General features: G+C 44.3%; 1 protein-coding gene across 5 annotated transcripts in view; it reads right to left on the bottom strand.

Annotated features, from left to right (window-relative positions):
• The window catches only part of LOC126293305 (aminopeptidase N-like), a 721098-nt gene that overhangs the window by 352357 nt on the left and 344848 nt on the right, over positions 1–23893 (bottom strand). For all 5 annotated transcript variants that reach the window (XM_049986440.1, XM_049986441.1, XM_049986437.1 and 2 more), the window contains 2 exons: positions 22841–23184; positions 495–740 (listed from right to left, as the gene is read on the bottom strand). In XM_049986440.1, the coding sequence (XP_049842397.1) occupies positions 495–740; positions 22841–23184 (590 nt within the window). The remainder of the gene's footprint in view (positions 1–494; positions 741–22840; positions 23185–23893) is intronic.

Here is a 23893-nt window from a genome sequence, read left to right as displayed (position 1 = left end):
ATTACCAGCAATGAAGAAGTGGCTGGCTATGCAGCATTTTGATGACGACGCACGGCTTCAAGAAGAGGTAACCACGTGGTCGAAGGCGCAGGCGGCCGAATTTTACGACGAAGGAATTTCCAAGCTCTTCCATCGCTTCGATAAGTGCCTTAATTTAAATGGCAACTATGTAGAAAAGTAGTATTTAAGTGTGGCTTTCATCTGTATATAATAAAAAAATTCCAATACTTTATTTTTAATTGCAAAACGTAATGTACTTTGTGGATAGCCCTCGTAAATGTGTTGGATTGACCTTAATGAATTATGTGCAATCGAAGTAAGGGACCCAGTCCTTCATTAGTGCTTAGCAGTGGCGTGTGGTTCGTGTTGTGAGCCACGAACTGGACCACACACTCAACAGGCTTGGTATATAAGTGGAACCTACGTGCGGTACGGCGGCTGACCGACCACAGCGAGTGCGTCTGTTTACATGAGTTTCATTCCTGTAGACTCACTTGGTGCGGCCGTCCTCGCGGTAGGAGGTGCGGTAGAAGCCGGTGAGGGAGTCGCGCAGCACGCCTCGGAAGGGGATCTCGAGCACGTAGCGGGCGCCGGGCTGCAGCGGCGGCGACACCGACAGCGAGTATGTCTCCTGGGCGGGGTCCGCCCTCTGGCTCACCACGGTAGGTCTGCCGCCGCCGCTGCTGCTGCTGGTGGTGGTGGTGGTGTTGCCGCCGCCGGTAGCGGGCGGTGCCGTCGTGCTGTGGGCAGCCGAGCACAGGCTTCCTCTTAACATGCGTGTCACGAAATAAAAAACATCTCGAACCACTGAAAAGATGAATGAAAAAAGTAGTTAAAGGGTGTATACGGGGACAAGGAAAAAAAAGGTTCCCGGATTTCCCGGTTAAAAATACACTTTCTCCGGGTGAAAATACACTTTTTTCCGTGTTAAGTGACAGTATACTCTTCCTCGGCACTGTAAAACTCATCAATTCTTTAAATGTTTATGGTTTTATATACGGTGTTACAAAAAGGTACGGACAAACTTTCAGGAAACATTCCTCACACACCAATAAAGAAAAGATGTTATGTGGACATGTGTCCGGAAACGCTTAATTTCCATGTTAGAGCTCATTTTAGTTTCGTCAGCATGTACTTTACTTCCTCGATTCACCGCCAGTTGGCCCAATTGAAGGAAGGTAATGTTGACTTCGGTTCTTGTGTTGACGTGCGACTCATTGCTCTGCAGTACTAGCATCAAGCACATCAGTACGTAGCATCAACAGGTTAGTATTCATCACGAACGTGGTTTTGCAGTAAGTGCAATGTTTGCAAATTCGGAGTTGGCAGATGCCCATTTGATGTATGGATTAGCACGGAGGCAATAGCCGTGGCGCGGTACGTTTGTATCGAGACAGATTTTCAGAACGAAGGTGTCCCGACAGGAAGACGTTTGAAGCAATTGATCGCCGTCTTAGGGAAAACGAAACATTCCAGCCTCTGACTCGCGACTGGGGAAGGCCTAGAACGACGTGGACACCTGCAATGGACGAGGCAATTCTTCGGGCAGTTGACGATAACCATAATGTCAGCGTCAGAGAAGCTGCTGCTGTACAAGGTAACGTTGGCCACGTCACTGTGTGGAGAGTGCTACGGGAGAATCAGTTGTTTCTGTACCATGTACAGCGTGTGCAGGCACTATCAGCAGCTGATTGGCCTCCACGGGTACACTTCTGCGAATTGTTCATCCAACAATGTGTCAATCCTAATTTCAGTGCAGATGTTCTCTTTACGGATGAGGCTTCATCCCAACGTGATCAAATTTAAATTTTCACAATCAAAATGTGTGGGCTGACGAGAATCCGCAAGCAATTGTGCAATCACAGATTTTCTGTGAACGTTTGGGCAGGCATTGTTGATGTCTTCATTGGGCCCCATGTTCTTCCACCTACGCTCAATGGAGCACGTTATCATAATTTCATACGGGATACTCTGCCTGTGCTTCTAGCACATGTGCCTTTACAAGTAAAACACAACATGTGGTTCACGCACGATGGAGCTCCTGCACATTTCAGTCGAAGTGTTCGTACGCTTCTCAACAACAGATTCGGTGACCGATGGATTGGTACAGGCGTACCAATTCCGTGGCCTCCACGCTCTCCTGACCTCAACCCTCTTGACTTTCATTTATGGGGGCTTTTGAAAGCTCTTATCTACGCAACCCCGGTACCAAATGTAGAGACTCTTCGTGTTCGTATTGTGGACGGCTGTGATACAATATGCCATTCTCCAGGGCTGCATCAGCGCATCAGGGATTCCATGCGACGGAGGATGGATCCACGTATCCTCACTAACGGATGATATTTTGAACATTTCCTGTAACAAAGTGTTGGAAGTCACGCTGGTACGTCCTGTAGCTGTGTGTTTCCATTCCATGATTAATGTGATTTGAAGAGAAGTAATAAAATGAGCTCTAACATGGAAAGTAAGCGGGTCCAGATACATGTCCATACAACACATTTTCTTTCTTTGTGTGTGAGGAATGTTTCCTGAAAGTTTGGCCGTACCTTTTTGTAACATCCTGTACACAGGAAAGGTGCCTATTATGCGATAGTCCCCTAATATGAGACACCCCAATAATGTGTGCCAGACGACGACACAGCGAGTACGAAGCCATAGTTGAGCCGGACACAGTACACAGAGGTTGATACAAAATTTCTTGTGTTTGGAGTTTTTGCGACATCGGTGTCGAGACAATATTTCAGCTTACAGGTGAGTGGACATTACTGCATTCTTTTATTGCTGTTATTTGATGGATGGTGCACCTGCAGGATCAATATCAGCTTGTCATTCAAGTGGCTGGATACAAACTCACATTTTTACTCAGTGGTTTGATCATTTTGTGAGTCATGTAAAGCCATCTTCAAATGATCCTGTCATTTTGATTCTTGATGGGCATTATTCCCACACAAAGAAGCCCGATATGTTAGATAAAGAAAATAATGTTCATGTTGTATGTTTTCCACCTTACTCAGCGCATAAAATGCACCCACTTGACGTCGGCTTTAAGGGGCATTTGAAAACCTACTATGTCCAAGAGATATAAACGTGGTTGGCAAGTAACCCAGGTCATGTTATCACCCCATCTTAATAGCCAAGTTATTTGGGGCAGCTTACAACCGAGCAGAAACAATGGAAGCATCTGTGAATGCCTTCAGAAAAACAGGTCTCATCCCATGCAACAGAAACATCTTTAGGGAACATGAATTTTCAATTCATCGCCATGCTAACGCTCTTCAGATACCAAAAACGAAAATGGAACTACTGATGGTGATGATCAAGCTGTCAGCCCGGCAGACATCAGACCTCTCCCACACATCGCAAAACCACCTGAAGTTAGTCAAATACGTCAGACATCGCGTTTGTGCTCTGCTGCGTTACTACCTTCAACTCCTTATGTGAAGCAATTGCAAGAATCTAAACAGAAGAAATCAGAGGCTGAAGCTAAGAAAGCAGCCAGAAAGTTATTTGGGGAGAGGAGTGAAAAATCTTCCAATCGTAAACCTAAAGCAGAAGTATCGTCTAGTGACTCGGCATCCGATGTCCATCTTGATGACAGTGGGGATTCAGACAGCAGCGATGATGATGATGCAGAGTGCCTGTTCTGTACTGGGCGCTTTTCTGAAGGCAAACACGAGGAGAAATGGGCACAGTGCACGAAATGTTATCGCTGGGCTCACGAAGATTGCGGTGTCACAGAAGACAATTTTGTTTGCCTCGGATGCCGTAATTATAAACCTAAGTAGTGTGAAATGAGTCAAGGATAACAGAAATGAATGAACATGTAAAAATTTTATTTTCATATGTCATTATTATGTAATAAAATAATTACAGCATAATATTATTACTTTCTCATATTAGGAAACCTTGATCTCATTTCTGCGAAATGCCTTGTTTGTGAACATTTAATAACTACTCTGAAAGATTGTTTATTATTGCAAATACGATAATTGTATGATAAAATTAAATAATGGAAGATCTTATTACCATAATAAAAAATACAATTGCATTTACTCTTAGGTCTTTCAAATGGGTTTACAAAAGTGTGTCTCATATTAGGCACCTTTTCTCTACCGACGTAGAATTTCCCGGCACTTTAGAAAACGAAACTTGGGGTGGGGGGTGACACGTTTTGAAAGACCTTTGATGTGCAGCAACATGTACGCTGCATATTTCCGTGTTACGAAGGTACAAATTTGAATTCCACCAAACATCGCATGTCACTTTTCCGTAGCATTGAAATCGAGATTGCGATACGCTTTTCTAAGCCAATCATAGCTCATGTCACGTGATCTCGCCAGCCGATGACAGCATAGGACACGGGATTTAGTCAGCCAATAGCAAGATCACTCTGAAGTAGCGCGAACACGCAAATAAGAAAAGTTAATGGTTTAAATTAATACACATAGCATTCACATATAATATTGATCTCAAAGCCGGCCGCGGTGGTCAAGGGGTTCTAGGCGCTTCAGTCTGGAGCCGCGCGACTGCTGCGGTCGCAGGTTCGAATCCTGCTTCGGACATCGATGTGTGTGATGTATTTAGGTTGGTTAGGTTTAAGTGGTTCTAAGTTCTAGGGAACTGATGACCTCAGATGTTAAGTTCCATACTGCTCAGAGCCATTTGTTCTCAAAGATTAATAAGCTGGAAGAGAAGCTAAGCTTCCACGCGTATTGTTGATCTTTTTTGCGCGTGTTACACTTTAAGATACATCACACAAATCTGCCGGTAAAATTTTTAATAACGACGAAAATGTCTGATCTTCTGGGCTCGAAATTCTTCTAAATGGTCGTCCTCAAAGAGTTGATTTTTAAATGAGAGTCAAACGCTTTGTGATTTAAGTAATTCATCGTACATTCTCGCACATAGTTCATCTTGCGTAAAAGATAATTTGGTTTGAATGTAACGCTTTTGAAACCACCATTCGCAATATTTTCCTGCGACCTGTTAGAAATAAGTTCGTTTCAGCGGTTGGAAGAGAGCACCAGGTAATAGGCGTCAGCTCGCTTACGCAGCTGCGATGACGCAGGAAGCCAATATGTTCGTACATGTAAAACATTAAAAGATCTTACATTATGTCATTAAAGAAACAAGACATCAGAGGATACTCCAAGAGCATCGGAATTTCGTGAACCGTCCTAAAATGCATAATACTGTATTATCTCATGTATGGTTCTTTATTATGGCATAATCCCATACGTGCACTTGAAATGCAGCGAACAGTTGAAACTAGCCAATAATGTAAAATTAAACACTTCGTTTCAAATAAAGCAGAAAAGATTAATGAAAGCCAAATCTCTTTAGCAAACCGACAAAAATAACTTTATTGTACTGCAAGGCGATTGATGCTTCACTGTCAGGAAGGTGGAAATAATTCAGTTGATAACTCCTGGCCGCAAAAATCCGTTTGTTATCATTTAACGTGAGAGCAATAAACGAAGAGGAAACAACAAAATCACTAACCAGGAGATCCTCGGTTAGGGTCCCGGTGAGGGCACACATTTTCAGCTGTCCCGATTGAGGTATATCAACAACACCTGTTGGCAGCTGAGGGTTTCAATTAATTATCATTTCAATAAAGAATGTGTGGTACCACCTCTATTGGGCTGTTCTCACCCTGGATCCTCAACCGAGAAACCCAGCGCAGCTGGCCACGCCACTGGAGTCCAGCGGCGATTCTAGAAGTCGGTCAAAGGAAAGGGGGAGGGGTTCGGGGAATGGAATATGGCTTAACAAAAGGAGAGTTGGGGGTTCTCCATCGACAAATTAGTAAAATTTGGTGTTCCTTAAAGTAGTTTTTGGTAACTGTTTGGGAGTTCACGGTAAAAAAATGTTTATTAATAAATAATAAGCCACCTATTTTAAGTTAAATGATAACTGTTGGTTTAAATAGTAAGCTATTTGCAGCTGTTATTCTTTTGTTGAAATGTGTGTTACATACATTGCAATCTATATTGCTACATAATTATAAAAAAATGATTGAATCTGTTGGAGTAATAAATTCCCTGATTTCTTAAGTCATTTTATCCAGTGTAATATGATACGCCATTGGGTGGGGTGGGGACGCTATAGCACCAATAGCCCCCCCCACCCCCTGCCACCGTTCCTGCTGTAGTCGGCATGACTCCACATACCCGTCGGTACCTTCCGGAACATGACTGACTCCCTTGTGAACATCTCGCAGCAGTCTGTACCGCAAAAGGTGGTTATTATGTCGCTTTCGACAGGCGGCCACATTAATGTGACATTATACAGTGTGACAATTATTCAACTACATGAAATAAAATCGTCGGAACTTCTGAACGGTTTGCGTTAGGACGTCCAAACTGCACAATTGGCCGCGTTGCATGATGGGAATTAGTATGCGAATGCATTGTTTGGTTTAGCGACGGAGCCCACTTTCATTTCGATTGGTTCGTCAATAAGCAAAACTGGCCATCCTAACGGGTGACTGTGTGGTGTCCTGGCACGGAATAATCGGTGCGATGTCCCTTGATCGTACGGTGACTACTGAACGGTACGTGAAGGTTGTTGAAGATGAATTCACCCACATTATCCAAAGTGGCCGTGATTTCGACACGATGAGGTTCATGCCTACGGAGCGCCGCCCCATCAAAGCAGGAGTGTTGGATGTCCTTTTGGGGACCCAATTCTGGCTCTAGGGTGCACAGAGGACACTGGCTTGAGCCTCGATTGGCCACCATCTTGTCCGGATCTGAACACACGCTACTCTTTTTTGTGGGGCTGCATCAAACATAAGGTGTACAGCAATAACCATAAAACCATTGCTGAGTTGAAAATAGCCATTCAGGAGGTCATAGCATCTATGTTCCAACACTTTAGAGGGTCACGCAGAATCATCTGCGCCACATCATCGCCAGTGATGGCGGGCACATTGAACATGTCACAACAAAAATCCGAATATCTGTAATAACTTTTACATGTTGAATAAAAAAATTCTGCGGCAGATAGTTGTCAAAGATACTGGACAGTAGTTCCGTGGATCACTTCTGCGACCTCCGCTTTATTCACTTATTATGCACTTCAACCTTCTCCTTTTCGGCTCCAAATTTACCACATTCTCTAATTCATACTCCCAAGTATTACTGAACAGAAGCGCTGTGTACTTTTAAAATGACACAGCTTTTGTGTGAACCCTAGAAGCACAGATGTAACGGCATGAGATAGCGAAGCTGCGGCGAGATCTTATCTGCAGCTGCTAACGCCCCAGGCGTCATAAACCGAATGAGCACGGCAGCATAATCGGCACGCAGGAGTTTTAAGCATCCACAGCTACATAAAAGGCGGACCTGGGGCGTCGTGAGAACTCAGGCCAATACTGGGGCAGTGAGTCATTTTGACACGTTAATGTAACACGAAAGTCGTATTTACTGTGTTTTTAGGCTTCGGTATCTCAATCAAAAACTAAAGCCTTACAGGATCACTTCGTTGTTCGTCCAACTGTCTATCTGACAGTTAAAAACCCCTTTTCTCTGAAACGGACAAACGTATCAAGTTGAGATGTGTGTCACATAGTAAGCTCCACGGTCCCTTCATGTTGTAAAACACAAACTTCCACGTGAATGCAATCAAAATATATGGCCATTTATGTCATATATATCGATATTCGCTAATTCACTGATCAACACCTACAGGGCACTTCTCGGTGACCTACAATTATGAAATTTGGCAAGAAGCAAGGTTTCACAGCCTATTGATTTCGATTTTAATTTTAATAATTAACAGCCTCAGTTGCACCGTTTGCCTAGAATGTACCTAGGTTTCAGTCGGGATAATCCAATCTTCAGAATAACAGTAACTACCGTTTGTCCATAGTGGACATCGTCAAGCTGTAACTACAAATCCGTAAATTATCGTCAGACTATAAAACGTGTCTGGAACTGCCTCGGCCCCACTTCGCGACCGCGATGCGGCAGCCACGAGTGCTGTACTGGAACTGACCGTAGCGTCATAACACAGACCGTAGCGTCATGACACACACCTAGGCGGACACAATACCTTGCGCCTCCGCATAAAATATTTCATAGTTACTTGTTGGCACAAGACACGGACTTAACTCCTGACCTTAAATTTACTAGTAAAGTGAAATAAATGGTATAGCTGAGGAGAAGGGCGTATATATTAATCTGCGCAGAAGGTACTTAGATCGACTGTCTTAACATTTATGAAGTACTCATTGGTCACGATATGAGGAAGATATGTGTTTACAAGGAATGGCCTATTCTAGGAAAATTTTTGTGCTTAAGCACTAAGTTTGATTACCTAAAAACAACTTAGGAGTGGGTAAGATAATATAAAGCCAACATCGTCATTATTACGAATAGGTCTAGAAATTTTTAAGGCGTAATTATTAAGCACTTGCTTAGCTATGGTTACAAAGCATGAACATCTTATTGACTTAGCACACACATGGTTATGATCGAACTTATGCACACGTCCATATCTAATCTGTAAGATCCGGCAATACGGGCCAAATAAAATAGATGGTCATTATTATAGATTAGTATATCTGAAGTGAAATGGTCTAGAATCAAATCAAAAACTAATGCACGTGCCTGATTGAGCTTCTTGGCGAAGTTTGGTTATGAGTTTCAGAAAACACTAAAGTAATGGATAATGTGGCGGCAATGGGGTACTCAATTTGCCTCCATGGAGGTGATCCACACACGTACTGTAAAAACTGTGTGTCGATCACTGCTTTTTTTTATAGGAGGCTGACGGGAAATGGTTAAATTGTGTGATTTGGCAAACAACGCTCCAAGGACACCTTTAAACGTCAATTCAAAGTGGGGCCGAGGCAGTTCCAGATACGTTTTATAGTCAGACGATAATTTATGGATTTGTAGTTTTAGCTTGACGATGTCCACTATGGACAAACGGTAGTTATTGTTATTCTGAAGAAGGTTGGGTCATCCCAACTGAAACCTAGGTAAATTCCAGGCAAACGGTTCAATTGAGACTGTTAATTATTAAAATTAAAATTAATATTAACACAGTTGGTGACAGGGCCGCAAAATGTTGAAGCTACTGATTTCCCTTTTTAGATTGTACTGCCTACCTAAGCCAGTAAGCGATCTGACATTCTACGCTCTCACCAGTGGTATGCCAGTTATTTTTCGTGAAGACGACGTCTACATGAGCAGATCTTGCCCAGAGATTCAAACTAGTGACTATTTTACCTCCAGAATATTTTACCCAAAAGGATGCCATCATTTCGTTGTACAGTAAAGCTGAATGCCCTCGGCAAAAATTATCGCTATAGTTTCCTCTTGCTTTCAGCTCTTCGCAGCACCAGCACAGCAACGTCGTTTCGGTTTATGTTACAAGGTCACATCAATCAATCATCCAGACTGTTGCATCTGCAACTATTGAAAGGCTGCTGCCCCTCTTCAGGAACCACACGTTTGTCTGACCTCTGAACAGATATCCCTCGATTGTGGTTGCGCCTGCCGGACAGTTATCTATATCGAGTGGATACACGTTGCAATTGAAGTTATGCAGACATGAAAACGCTTGGACGGGATTGGCTAGCGTGGAAAGCTACATCTAGACAGTCTTTGGACTGAAAACAACAACTACCACCACCATCGCCAATAAATGATAAGTAGATTTCACTATTGCATTAAATTTCTCATTTATTATTGTTTGAACAATGGCAGCTCAGAAGCTGGACGAGTAGTTGAAGAAAGGAAAGGCACCAAGAACAGATGGAATTTTTTGGATGCTGCTGAAGGGAAGATATGTCTAACAAGAGAGAGTTTATCACTTAATCCGTTCAATTTGAAAAAGGATCCAAGCAGAATGGAAGCAGTCTGCCATCTTCCCAATACTTAAAGAAATGGGACGCAGTGAGACTCAGCAACTACGAAGGAATTACCTTATTCTATGTACAGCTTATATAATGGACATGCTGTTGCTGAAGGAGCTAACGTCACACGTTGAGGAGATACTTTCATTTCAACAATCAGGGTTTAGAAACGGAAAATCATCTGTACACCAACTACATACAATACGGCAAATGCTATAAAAGAGGTATTAATTTTGCAGAGATATTAACTGTCTTTTTGTGGGCTTCCAAAACGCATACGACAGTGTGAAGAGGCAAGCTATATAGCAAAAACTGAAAGCATTCCCAGAAAAGGAGATAGAACACGTACAGTGAAAGTGAGTGGAAAGTAGTCTGAAAGAAATCGAGGTGAGGTTTGAAGTGCAGTGGGAGACTGCCCTGCCCCCCCCCCCCCCCCCCCCCTAAGTCTGCTTAATCTGATTCGGAGAAGAGCCGTGAGAAAGGCAAGAAACCCAGCGACTGGAATTCTGTTGGGTAGAAGAATCAACACTCTAGCCAATGTGAATGACGTAATTTTCAGTGTCGGTTAGACCGTCAGCGAGAGTGCACCGCTAGTTCCTGCTACTAAAAAGGCGAGTACACCGTTCGCTTGCTACATATTTTTACGAGCTTCAAACAGGATCGACTTATTTTCAGTTATCTGTGTAGTTACTAGTTTATTTTTGAAATTTCTTGCGGATCCCAAATGCCTCGATCGATTTCAACCAAATTAGGTACAGAAAAAGCAGGCCTTGCGAATATCATCACTGTGGGATTTATAACCTCCTAGCTCCAATATGTATGGAGATAGGGCAAAAACATGTTTTCCCAAATCCTGGCATACAGGTTCCCCTGCATGACAAGCATGTTGTGTGGGAACAGTATCAGCCTTCCAAGTTGTTGTGTACATAGTGCCGCATAGTCATCGCATACAGAACTTTCCCACTAGAGCGCGCCCCGCTAAGCGCAACAGCGCAGGCGCAGCGCTCGTCCGTCTCCGCACTACGAGATGGCGCTGTCTTAGAGACGGACCAAATTCTGCTTCCGTCGATCCGCGTATTAATATGTAACGCAGCCAATGAGATTGCTGCTAACGTAGAACCTTTTCCCCTCAAGGATCACACTCTAGCAGTGATACCTGAAAGCGTGCGGTATTATAACTTATAGACACTTTCTCACGTATCAGAGATATGTGAGAATAAGATTAACGTACCAAGACCAAAGGAACTTCAGATTGTCAATTGTAAATAGCATCCAGAATCAAGTTACGTAAAGTCTATGTTTTTTATTATTTTAATAAATGACTATGAAAATTAATCAAGTTCTGTTTAAAGTTGGTCACCGTCAATCTGTTACTCTAAGCGTACAAGTGGCATTTCTATCGTCTGACCTAATGGCAGAAGATAAACACGCCACAATAAGACCATGAGACATATTGCTGACATTCGCCTACTTCGTTAGAGCGACATGTCAAATAATCTGATGGTGTGTGTACCGAAGACCTTACAGTACGCACACCACAAAAGTCAACCTGCTTTTCAGTGCAGTTTACATGTCACAGGCAAGAAACAGTTTGACTACGAAGTCTTTCGCAATGGAGTCCTTGCATAAAAAGTTCTCGGTTTACTTGCCGCATCAGATTTGGATAACATACCAAGTTTTCGATTACTACCTCCGTCATCTTTGTCAGGGGTAAAACTGAGCCAGTGTTACCCCTGACGAAGATGACGGAGGCAGTCATCGAAAGCTTGGGATGTTATCCAAATCTGACGCGGCAAACTGAGAACTTTTTATGCAAGAAACAGTTTCCTGGGCCCAAATAGGTGATCTGTCCAGCACAACATGCATGCCGTGGGAGTATCATCGGCCTACTTTATTGAACTGTACTGCAGCAGGTGTACTTGCCAATGACCAGGGATACGAATAGGTTGTGATGGGTGGAGGAGGGTACGGACAAAGTGATGGGAGGAGGAAATGGACAAAGACAGGGGGAGATGCATGAGGTAGGTGGGCGCTGTACAGGGATAGTGGGCAGATGGAAAGGAAAGAGGAGGTAGAAATGGAGACAGAGAGAATGGGAGGGGCGGATGAAATGGGCACAGGGAGTGAGAGGAGGAACATACATACACACACACACACACACACACACACACACACAGAGAGGGGGGGGGGGGGGGAGATTAGGTGGGAGCGCGAGACAGGAGTAGTAGGCGGGCATGCAAACAGGCAGAGGCGATTGTGGACACGCAGACGGGAGGAAGATGCAGGCAGACCGGTGGGAGGAAGACACAGACAGACAGAGGGCAGGAAATGGGGAGAGACAGAGGAAATGGGGAGAGACAAGAGAGGACGAAGACATGGACAGAGGTGATAAAGACGTGGACAATGAAAGAGGGAGGAGGATTTGTGTCCAATATATTTGTCAAACCCACAATATTGGACCCAATACTAATTATTTTGACCCTCTATCAAAATCGAAACCGGTTAATCTGCAACGCTACGATCAAAAACGAAAACAGACACAACTAATCGGAGAACTAATTTCAATCACAAAACGCCGTCACCTTCATGAATGAAATCTCTAATTAGACAATACAAATTTAGGAGTTCGTAGCTTTAATGTAGAGTCGACCTCAATTTCAAGCAAATTTCGATAAGACACCACCCATTCCCAAACACCGGCTCCTGAACTGTTCAGACAACCTAATCACAACTCTATGATCAAAATGAAAGGTCTTAAGAAGGGAATTTCATTTGTCGGAAAATACAGGGTGGCGTAGTCGAACGGCAAGATTTAAGAACTGGCTACCTGCCATGATGACGTGTTATAGGACTGTGCGGCTGATCCCGGCGGAGGTTCCAGTCCTCCCTCGGGAATGGTTGTGTGTGTTTGTCCCGAGGATAATTTAGGTTGAGTAGTGTGTAATAAATCGCCAGGTCCATATGGGATTCCAATTCGGTTTTACAGAGAGTACTCTACTGCACTGGCTCCTTGCTTAGCTTGCATTTATCGCGAATTTCTTGCCCAACGTAAAGTCCCGAGCGACTGGAAAAAAGCGCAGGTGAGACCTGTATATAAGAAGGGCAGAAGGACGGATACTCAAAATTACAGACCAATATCCTTAACATCGGTTCGTTGCAGGATTCTCGAATATATTCTCAGTTCGAATGTAATGAATTTCCTTGAGACAGAGGAGCTGCTGTCCATGCATCAGCACGGCTTTAGAAAGCATCGCTCCTGCGGAACGCAACTCGCCCTTTTCTCACATGATATATTGCGAACCATGGATGAAGGGTGTCAGACGGATGCCATATTCCTTGACTTCCGGAAAGCGTTTGACTCGGTTCCCCACTGCAGACTCTTAACTAAGGTACCATCATATAGGATTGGTTCCCAAGTATGTGAGTAGCTCGAAGACTTCTTAAGTAATACAACCCAGTACGTTGTCCTCGATGGTGACTGTTCATCGGAGGTGGGGGTATCATCTGAAGTGCCCCAGGGAAGTGTGGTAGGTCCGCTGTTGTTTTCCATCTACATAAATTATCTTTTGGATAGGGTGAATAGCAATGTGTGGCTGTTTGCTGATGATGCTGTGGTGTATGGGAAGGTGTCATCGTTGAGTGACTGTAGGAGGATACAAGATAACTTGAGGAGGATTTGTGATTGGTGTAAAGAATGGCAGCTAACTCTAAATGTAGATAAATGTAAATTAATGCAGATGAATAGGAAAAGAATCCCGTAATGTTTGAATGCTCCATTAGTGGTGTAGCGCTTGACACAGTCACGTAGATTAAATATTTGGGCGTCACATTGCACAGCGATATGAAGTGGGACAAGCATGTAATGGCAGTTGTGGGGAAGGCACATAGTCGTCTTCGGTTCATTGGTAGAATTTTGGAAAGACGTGGTTCATCTGTAATGGAGACCGCTTATAAAACACTAATATGACCTATTCTTGAGTACTGCTCTAGCATTTGGGATCCCTATCTGATCGATTGAGGGAGGATATAGAAGCAATTCAGAGGCGGCTTGCTAGATTTGTTACTGGTAGGTTTGATCATCACGCGAGTTTTACGGAAATGCTTCACTAACTCGGGTGGGAGTCTCTGGAGGAAAGGAGGCGCTCTTTTCGTGAATCGCTACTGAGGAAATTTAGAGAAACAGCATTTGAGGCTGACTGCAGTACAATTTTACTGCCGCCAACTTACATTTCGCTGAAAGACAACAAAGATAAGAGAGATTAGGGCTCGTACAGAGGCATATAGGCAGTCATTTTTCCCTCGTTCTGTTTGGGAGTGGAACAGGGAGAGAAGATGCTAGTTGTGGTACGAGGTACCCTCCGCCACGCATTGTATGGTGGATTGCGGATTACGTATGTATATGTAGATGTAAGCTTAGGGAATGATGACCTTAGCAGTTAAGTCCCATAAAACTTCACACACATTTGAACATTTTTTTTGTTATAGGAGTTGGGGAATGACCATGATCGTGACTTTAGGCTTGTAGGAAGGTGACAGTTTTAGCAACCATGGAATTCCTGCCAAGTGCATAATGTGCCCTTCCTATAAGGGCGTGTTACAATACCTGAATAGTGTCTTTGGAGCTCAGTGCTTTCTACTGAGAATTTAATTCACCTCCACAGGCTCTCATGCCATTTTCGAACGCTGTCATACTTCGAATACACTGGTAGCAGTACAAATAAATGAGGCGAAAAAAAGCCGAACTGAAGAGAAGATTGATCGAGTGTGTAAAGTTTTATGACGAAGTCTGTGACAGTCAACTAAATTGTACATGCAGAACTTGGTCTCGGCAATCGGTCAGTCAGGAGGATTTTGGAGAAAGGTCATTCCCATCCATACAAGATGCATATTGAGCAAGCCCTCCAACCTCAATGTGTGCAAAACCACATATATGATACTATATTTAAATAAAGCATTCAAGGTAAATTATTTATTTCCACCCACACACAATAGATTCGTGTCAAAAAAATTTACTAAATCTCCAGATTGTGTGAACTTTTCTTCCCATCTCACTGCTTCACCCAGTATTTTTACAGTAGTGTCACGAGTAACGGATCGGTTGCGGTGCTAACGACGTTATAGATCTGTCCTTACTATGTCAGTGACTGTAATAGCAGTTGGATTCATACAATTTTTCAATTGCAGGAGTCACATGCTACGGATATAATGACTATTGTCTCCTGAGCGGTAGCCTGTGCGAATACCAAAGCTTTCTGCGTGGTGACCGGTTCGGTTGTCACCACAGTGGAGTCTGTAACCAGCTTTTGTATGCCTTCTTTTTTTCCGGTTCAGTAGGCATACCGGAGCCTCCGCTAATTGAAATCATCTGTGAACATTACTCACTCCCCATTGTAATGGCCGAAAAATTCCATTGTTGTTGTTAAGGTCGTCATTTCGAAATTTTCAACTTGCCGTCTTAACATCAGTTTGCAGAGTATATGTTCTGTGTAGACTATCCTAGGTTCGGTATGAATGGAGCTTTCCATATTCCTTTCCTCAATTTCTTCATCTGTTTACTCTCGCCGGGTGCTTGTGGAAGTGTGTCATTCACCCTTTATTTTCTGGAGATACAATAAGTCGTCAATTCTCGAATTTTATCGTCTCGAGACACATTAAAAGTTGCCCAGCTAGGGAAGCACTGGTGCAATGGGATCATAGTCATATAAACTGCAGCTTGATAAAGAAGACTCAGAAACAATTACTTGGCTGCGTCATGCACATAAACTTGGATAACCGGCAGTGGCTGTGACTCATGGTACACATTGATAAGCCAATTGTTCTTACTACCAGAGTTATGAGTACGTGAACCAAAGGTATAAACACTAGTTTCGATAGTTCATACTATACAGGTAATTATCAGATTAATGGTAACACGTGATTATCGTGTCATTACATTGTGCCTCTATATCGGATGTCCAAATGACTTAGGAATGAATGCATTCTATTTGTCGCTGACTTTCCAGCTGAACTCGTATCCCAAAAAGGGTACATTTCCAGCCTAACGTTAACCACCTGAAAATCAGTGCTTGATTTCTCATATACGGTACTAGCCTTTGTCCCACGTCTCACACCTCAGGAGCCGGAGTTTGGGCGCGGGTGATGTCTTTTCGAAATTTGCTTGAAACTGAGAGCGGCTCCAGATTAAAGCTAAGAACTCCTAATTTTCTGTTGTCCAGTTGGAGATTATATTCATGAAGTTGGCGCCATTTTGCTTTCAAAATGGTAGCTCCCAGTTATTCTTCAAGCATTCCCGGCGAGGCGTTGTCATGTTGATTAATAGGGTCGCTGTCTTCTTCAGGTGCTGCCTGAGTATCAGACTGCGAGTCACGCAGTTGAAATATCGTGCAGGAAAGACGCGAATAACAGGCACAAACCCGATTAATCAACGTGACAGCTGACCAGTTATTTGTTTTCGTTTTTGATCGTAATGGTATAGATTGCTTGGTATTGGTTGATGTTCAAAATTATTAATATTGTGTAAGGCAGCTCAGGCGAGGAAGCTATGCCAAGTTTCAGGTCCTCCAGATTGATAAAGCCTAGCGTAGGAATTTTTCCAAGTATCTCGTGTGCGTGATAAAAACAAATCTTTTCAATTAGAAAAATTCACACGAGCAAAGTTTCGTATCTAAGGTGGCATGCTTTGCACTGAGGAAAAATCAAGTTATCTCCTTTTAACGATAAAGTACAGGAAGTTGAAGGGTTCGAGAACAGTGCAGCAGGAAGCAATTTAATGACGTTTAGGTCTGTGCAAGGATAAAAAATCAACAAGCGCTTTGCCTGCGCTTCGCTCCCGCCAAATACCGAGGGTTGGACAGGTATATGGAGCACCAAAAGACATGCACGCTCGAATGCTAATGCAGATGCTAGCCAAGTCCGCAGGTTCCGCTGTTGTATTGGACCACGAACAGCACTTGCGCAATGTCCTCAATACGTTGCAAGTGCTGGTCTGGATCAGAACAGTATTCTGTGTAGTTGTCAGTGCATTGTGCTGGAGCTAAGTGAATTAGAACGAGGGTCAATTGGCGGTGCTCGTGTGGTGGGTTCTTCTATAGCCAATGGAGACGAAGTATTTGGTGCCGGCCGCTGTACGCGCTTCAGTCCCGGACCGCGCTGCTGCTACGGTCGCACGTTCGAATCCTGTCACGGGCATCGATGTGTGTGGTGTCCTTAGGTTAGTTAGGTTTAAGTAGTTCAAAGTCTAGGGGACTGATGAAAGGTTCTGCAGAAAGTGCCATCACTTCTGTCTCCATGTTGTTCATTTTTGGAACAACCTACGACCTGCTTAGAACTGATGACACTTTCTCAAGGGACTGACCACCATTTTGCAGGACAATGCTCAAGCACGTACAGTGCAAGCTGTTACTGATTGGACTGATAGGTATACCACATACTGCACTCCCCTGGCTTAAGCCCTCGTAAGTTCAACTCGATTTCTAAACTGAAGGACATTCGCTTCAGAACTGCTACAACCAGCAACAGACAGCGCCGCTCGAACTGGAAACACAACTGGCACTGCTAAGAGTATCCTACGATATCCACATCGCTGGCAACGGGTTATACACAACGCTGATGACTACTTTGAAGGTCAGTAAAACTTTGAAACAAGTATCTACACTCCTGGAAATTGAATTAAGAACACCGTGAATTCATTGTCCCAGGAAGGGGAAACTTTATTGACACATTCCTGGGGTCAGATACATCACATGATCACACTGACAGAACCACAGACACATAGACACAGGCAACAGAGCATGCACAATGTCGGCACTAGTACAGTGTATATCCACCTTTCGCAGCAATGCAGGCTGCTATTCTCCCATGGAGACGATCGTAGAGATGCTGGATGTAGTCCTGTGGAACGGCTTGCCATGCCATTTCCAACTGGCGCCTCAGTTGGACCAGCGTTCGTGCTGGACGTGCAGACCGCGTGAGACGACGCTTCATCCAGTCCCAAACATGCTCAATGGGGGACAGATCCGGAGATCCTGCTGGCCAGGGTAGTTGACTTACACCTTCTAGAGCACGTTGGGTGGCACAGGATACATGCGGACGTGCATTGTCCTGTTGGAACAGCAAGTTCCCTTGCCGGTCTAGGAATGGTAGAACGATGGGTTCGATGACGGTTTGGATGTACCGTGCACTATTCAGTGTCCCCTCGACGATCACCAGAGGTGTACGGCCAGTGTAGGAGATCGCTCCCTACACCATGATGCCGGGTGTTTGCCCTGTGTGCCTCGGTCGTATGCAGTCCTGATTGTGGCGCTCACCTGCACGGCGCCAAACACGCATACGACCATCATTGGCACCAAGGCAGAAGCGACTCTCATCGCTGAAGACGACACGTCTCCATTCGTCCCTCCATTCACGCCTGTCGCGATACCACTGGAGGCGGGCTGCACGATGTTGGGGCGTGAGCGGAAGATGGCCTAACGGTGTGCGGGACCGTAGCCCAGCTTCATGGAGACGGTTGCGAATGGTCCTCGCCGATACCCCAGGAGCAAGGGTGTCCCTAATTTTCTGGGAAGTGGCGGTGCGGTCTCCTACGGCACTGCGTAGGATCCTACGGTCTTGGCGTGCATCCGTGCGTCGCTGCGGTCCGGTCCCAGGTCGACGGGCACGTGCACCTTCCGCCAACCACTGGCGACAACATCGATGTACTGTGGAGACCTCACGCCCCACGTGTTGAGCAATTCGGCGGTACGTCCACCCGGTCTCCCGCATGCCCACTATACGCCCTAGCTCAAAGTCCGTCAACCGCACATACGGTTCACGTCCACGCTGTCGCGGCATGCTACCAGTGTTAAAGACTGCGATGGAGCTCCGTATGCCACGGCAAACTGACTGACACTGACGGCGGCGGTGCACAAATGCTGCGCAGCTAGCGCCATTCGACGGCCAACACCGCGGTTCCTGGTGTGTCCGCTGTGCCGTGCGTGTGATCATTGCTTGTACAGGCCTCTCGCAGTGTCCGGAGCAAGTATGGTGGGTCTGACACACTGGTGTCAATGTGTTCTTTTTCCATTTCCAGGAGTGTACCAAACGCATTCTGATCATCACCAGCACTTACTATGTACCTACATGTTTAGTTTGACCTTGACACTACAAAAGAATATTGTATGGTATGTATGGCTTGTATACATGGCTGTTAATCATGTAAACAGTATTTGTCTTTCTTACGTAGTACCAGGACTGTTATAGATTTAGCGTAACCAAACTGAACTTAGTTGGTTAGACACTATTTTTGTTTGTAACAATCTGTGATCTGTAGATGGCAGTAGCCGAAACTGGTAATAGTGAGGTGTAAAAATTTCTGTTATCAAGACAGACCTGTAAAATAAAGTGCCAAAAATATGATCACGGACTCATTTTCAGACTTAATGTCTTCAATTGATAAGAGTGTGCCAAGTTCGGCCAAGAATGGGGAAATGCACATTATGAAAGACATAATGGAAATGAGGTTTAACAAATTCTGTTTGGATGAGGAGATTTTTCCTAAATACGTTAATGTGAGGATTAATAATAATTCTGCAGCAGCAGTATGTGTGAAATGCAAACGTGAGATTGATTCTATGGATAAGGACTAAGATCAGGTAAACAATGAAAAATAAAGAAAAGTTTAATTTGGCAGCATTCTGACTTCAGTCACTTTTAGGCACGTTTCTCTCGCCATTAAAATTCTCAGTGTTTTCAAAGGTGTTAATAATGCAGTGGGCAATGAACAGAAAAAAATCGCAATGAGACATTGGAAGAAAACGTTCAATTTACAGACGAAGAATAATGTCAGAACAGACAAAATGCGGGAAGGCGAACATCAATTTTGCGGACAGAGTGGTTAATTTCGCTTCCATAAGAACGAAGAGTAATGAAATGGATCTTCTGAATAAGGGTTTACATTTTAGTATTACTTCTAAATTGAGTCCAGACGTAATTAAAAATACTATTGCGGAGGTAAAAGTTGCTTGTGACGTTGCTAAGCTCAATAAATTTGATCAAATGGATATAGCAGTAAAAACCAGCAAATGCAAATCCAAAGTAGGTCACAAAACATTTAGAAGCACTTAAAAGCCTAAATCAAAAATTGGAAATGGAAAGTGCTTTAGTAACGAGGGCTGACAACGGAAATTTGGTTGTCGTAATTTATGATTGAGATTACATCCAAAAATTTCTTGCATATAACAACATAGTCGAAGCCAAGAGAAATCCTGTGAACAAATTTCAGTCAAATGTAAGGAAAAGATTGAGAACAGTAACTTTTGGTTTCCAGATGAAAAAGAGAAACGTAGATTAAAGATGATGAATCCGTCCATTCCTGTGCTTCGTTCTCATGTCAAATTACACAAGAGATGGGCACCGATTCAGTCGATTATTAATAATACGTATGTGTTCCAATTACAAATTGAACCGGAATTGCAACAAGGAACTGAGAGCAGCGTATACTTATAAAAAATCATGCAATGTCAAGAAAAGTTACGAATTTGCGAATGAGATTAAAGATGTACCTATCCCAACTGGAGCTAAATTGGCTTCGTTTGACATTGTTAACCAGTATACCAACATCCCGATAAACGATACGTTGGAGATTAAAAGGAAGAACTTGCTAAAGTATAAGAATATTAGTCAGGGCAAAATAGTAGAATTTTTGGAAATTTTAGAATTTGTGTTGTCCTTTAATAATTTTAACTTTTGCGACAAGATTTTTTATCAGAAGGACGGACTCGCAATGGGCAACAGTTTTTCTGGTACTTTAGCTGAGATATTTGCAAACGAGGTAGACGGGAAGATTTTTGACAAAATCCTGACGTCTGCGAAAAAGTTGCGTATTACAGACGTTATGTAGACGACATCCCACTACTGTACAAAGGTGACGAATGTGCAATACGCGAGGCAGCAGAAGGAATAGGTGGGATGCACGAAAAAATTAAATACACAGCGGAACTGGAAGAAGAAGGAAGTATAAGTTTTTTAGATCTTAGGTTAACTAAAAGGGATGAAAGGCATAAAATTAACACACTTAGGAAGACGACGGCCACTGACACGATTATAAATGCGAAATCCTGTTACCCCAACATGCAGAAATGGGCATACTTCAGAGCGATAATCAACAGGATGCTAAAACTGCAACTCACCCCTAATGATGAGATGGAAGAATGAACTGTGGTTAGACAAGTAGCCAAGGCAAACGGATATATGGATCGTGATGTAATGAAACTTTATTAAACTAAAATCAAAAATGTGAGACAAAAAGGAGCAGTACAACTAGAGAACAATAAGTTTGTTGCTACACTAGTGGCCATTAAAATTGTTACATAAAGAAGAAATGCATATGATAAATGGGTAACCATTGGACAAATATATTATACTTGAACTGACGATTACATTTTCACGCAATTGGGGTGCATAGATCCTGAGAAATCAGTACCCAGAACAACCACCTCTGGCCTTAATAACGGCCTTGATACGCCTGGGCATTGAGTCAAACAGAGCTTGAAAAGCGTGTACAGGTACAGCTGCCCATGCAGCTTCAATATGACACCACAATTCATCAAGAGTAGTGACTGGAGCATTGTGACGAGACAGTTGCTCGGCCACCGTTGACCAGACGTTTTCAATTGGTGAGAGATCTGAAGAATGTGCTGGCCTGGGCAGCAGTCGAACATTTTCTGTATCCAGAAAGACCCGTACAGGACCTGCAACATGCGGTCGTGCATTATCCTGCTGAAATGTAGGGTTTCGCAGGGATCGAATGAAGGGTAGAGCCACGGGTCGTAACACATCTGAAATGTAACGTCCACTGATCAAAGTGCCGTCAATGCGAACAAGAGGTGACCGAGACGTGTAACCGATGGCACCCCATACCATCACGACAGGTGATACGCCAGTATGGCGATGATGAATACACGCTTCCAATATGCGTTCACCGCGATGTCGCCAAACATGGATGCGACCATAACGATGCTGTAAACAGAACCTGGATTCCTCCGAAAAAATGACACTTTGCTATTCGTCCACCCAGGTTCGTCGAGTACACCATCGGAGGCACTCCTGTGTGTTGCAGCGTCAAGGGTAACCGCAGCCATGGTCTCCGAGCTGATAGTCCATGCTGCTGCAAACGTCGCTGAACTGTTCGTGCAGATGGTTGTTGTCTTGCAAACGTCCCCATCTGTTGACTCAAGGATCGAGACGTGGCTGCACGATCCGTCACAGCCATGCGGATAAGATGCCTGTCATCTCGACTGCTAGTGATACGAGGCCGTTGGGATCCAGCACGGCGATTCGTATTACACTCCTGAACTTACCGATTCCATATTCTGCTAACAGTAATTGGATCTCGACCAACGAGAGCAGCAATGTCGCGATACGATAAACCGCAATCGCGATAGGCTACTATCCGACCTTTATCAAAGTCGAAAACGTGGTGGTACGCATTTCTCCTCCTTACAAGAGGCATCACAACAACGTTTCACCAGGCAACGCCGGTCAACTGCTGTTTGTGTATGAGAAATCGGCTGGAAACTTTCCTCATGTCAGCACGTTGTAGGTGTCGGCACCGGCGTCAACCTTGTGTGAATGCTCTGGAAAGCTAATCATTTCCATATTCCAGCATCTTCTTCTTGTCGTTTAAATTTCGCGTCTGTAGCACGTCATGTTCGTGGTGTAGCAATTTTAATGGCCAGTAGCGTATGTCGTGCAATGGTGCTTTCCCGACAGAACTGCGCAGGCTTTCAGGAAAACCAAAATAAAAATTGCATTTCAAACGAAAGGTATAGTTGGTTGTAGACTACGCCACAAAGTTGACAAAAACGGCAATAAATATTTGGGATCTGGTGTTTAGAAGATCAGCTGCCAAAGACCGTGACAGGTTTTGTATCGATCAGACAAGGAGAAGCTTCAAAACTCGTTTTAGAGAACATAACGTATAATCAAAACACCTACTTGGTGTTGTCGACCGTGATGGCGACCTCTTCGGCAGAGATGTTGAGTTGCTTGGAGTGGAAGACGACGGTGTCTGCGCTGGTGCCTTCTTCCACGCTGATGGTGATGGCGACGTGCCCGATGAAGGTGAAGTTGGTGCCCTCCCCCAGGTAGGGCTTCAGGTGCAGCTCGTAGAGGTGCGGCCGCACCCGGGGGCTGAGCCGCTCGGACGCCGGGGGCGGCTTCTGGGGGCCGCCTTCGCCCTCACCGCCGCCTCCGGCGCCGTCGCTGGGAGGCGCCTCGCCGCCTCCCGGTCTACCCGTGCCGTTGGTGGCCGCCTGCGCTACAGGCGCCTGTTTCCTAGTCTGGAAGAGAAGAACGTGCACAGGTCAGCCAGAAGACATTAACAAAAAAAAAAAAATGGTTCAAATGGCTCTGAGCACTATGGGACTTAAGATCTGAGGTCATCAGGCGCCTAGAACTTACAACTACTTAAACCTAACTAACCTAAGGACATCAAGCACATCAATGCCCGAGGCAGGATTCGAACCTGCGACCGTAGCGGTCGCGCGGTTCCAGACTGAAGCGCCTAGAACCTACACCTACATCCATACTTCGCAAGCCACCTGACGGTGTGTGGCGGAAGGTCCCTGAGTACCTCTATCGGTTCTCCCTTCTATTCCTGTCTCGTACTGTTCGTGGAAAGAAGGATTCTGTGTGGGCTCTAATCTCTGATTTTATCCTCATGGTCTCTTCGCGAGATATATGTAGGAGGGAGCAATATACTGCTTGACTCTTCGGTGAAGGTATGTTCTCGAAACTTTTAACAAAAGCCCGTACCGACATACTGAGCGTCTCTCCTGCACAGTCTTCCACTGGAGTTTATCTATCATCTCCGTAACGCTTTCGCGATTACTAAATGATCCTGTAACGAAGCGCGCTGCTCTCCGTTGGATCTTCTCTCTCTCTTCTATCAACCCTATCTGGTACGGCTGCCACACTGCTGAGCAGTATTCAAGCAGTGGGCGAACAAGTGTATTGTAACCTACTTCCTTGTTTTCGGATTGAATTTCC

This window comes from Schistocerca gregaria, chromosome 10 (genome assembly GCF_023897955.1).
Source record: "Schistocerca gregaria isolate iqSchGreg1 chromosome 10, iqSchGreg1.2, whole genome shotgun sequence".
NCBI classification, from domain to species: Eukaryota; Metazoa; Arthropoda; class Insecta; order Orthoptera; family Acrididae; genus Schistocerca; species Schistocerca gregaria.
Note: the sequence above shows the minus strand (reverse complement) of the source record. Positions and strands in the feature narration are given on the sequence as shown.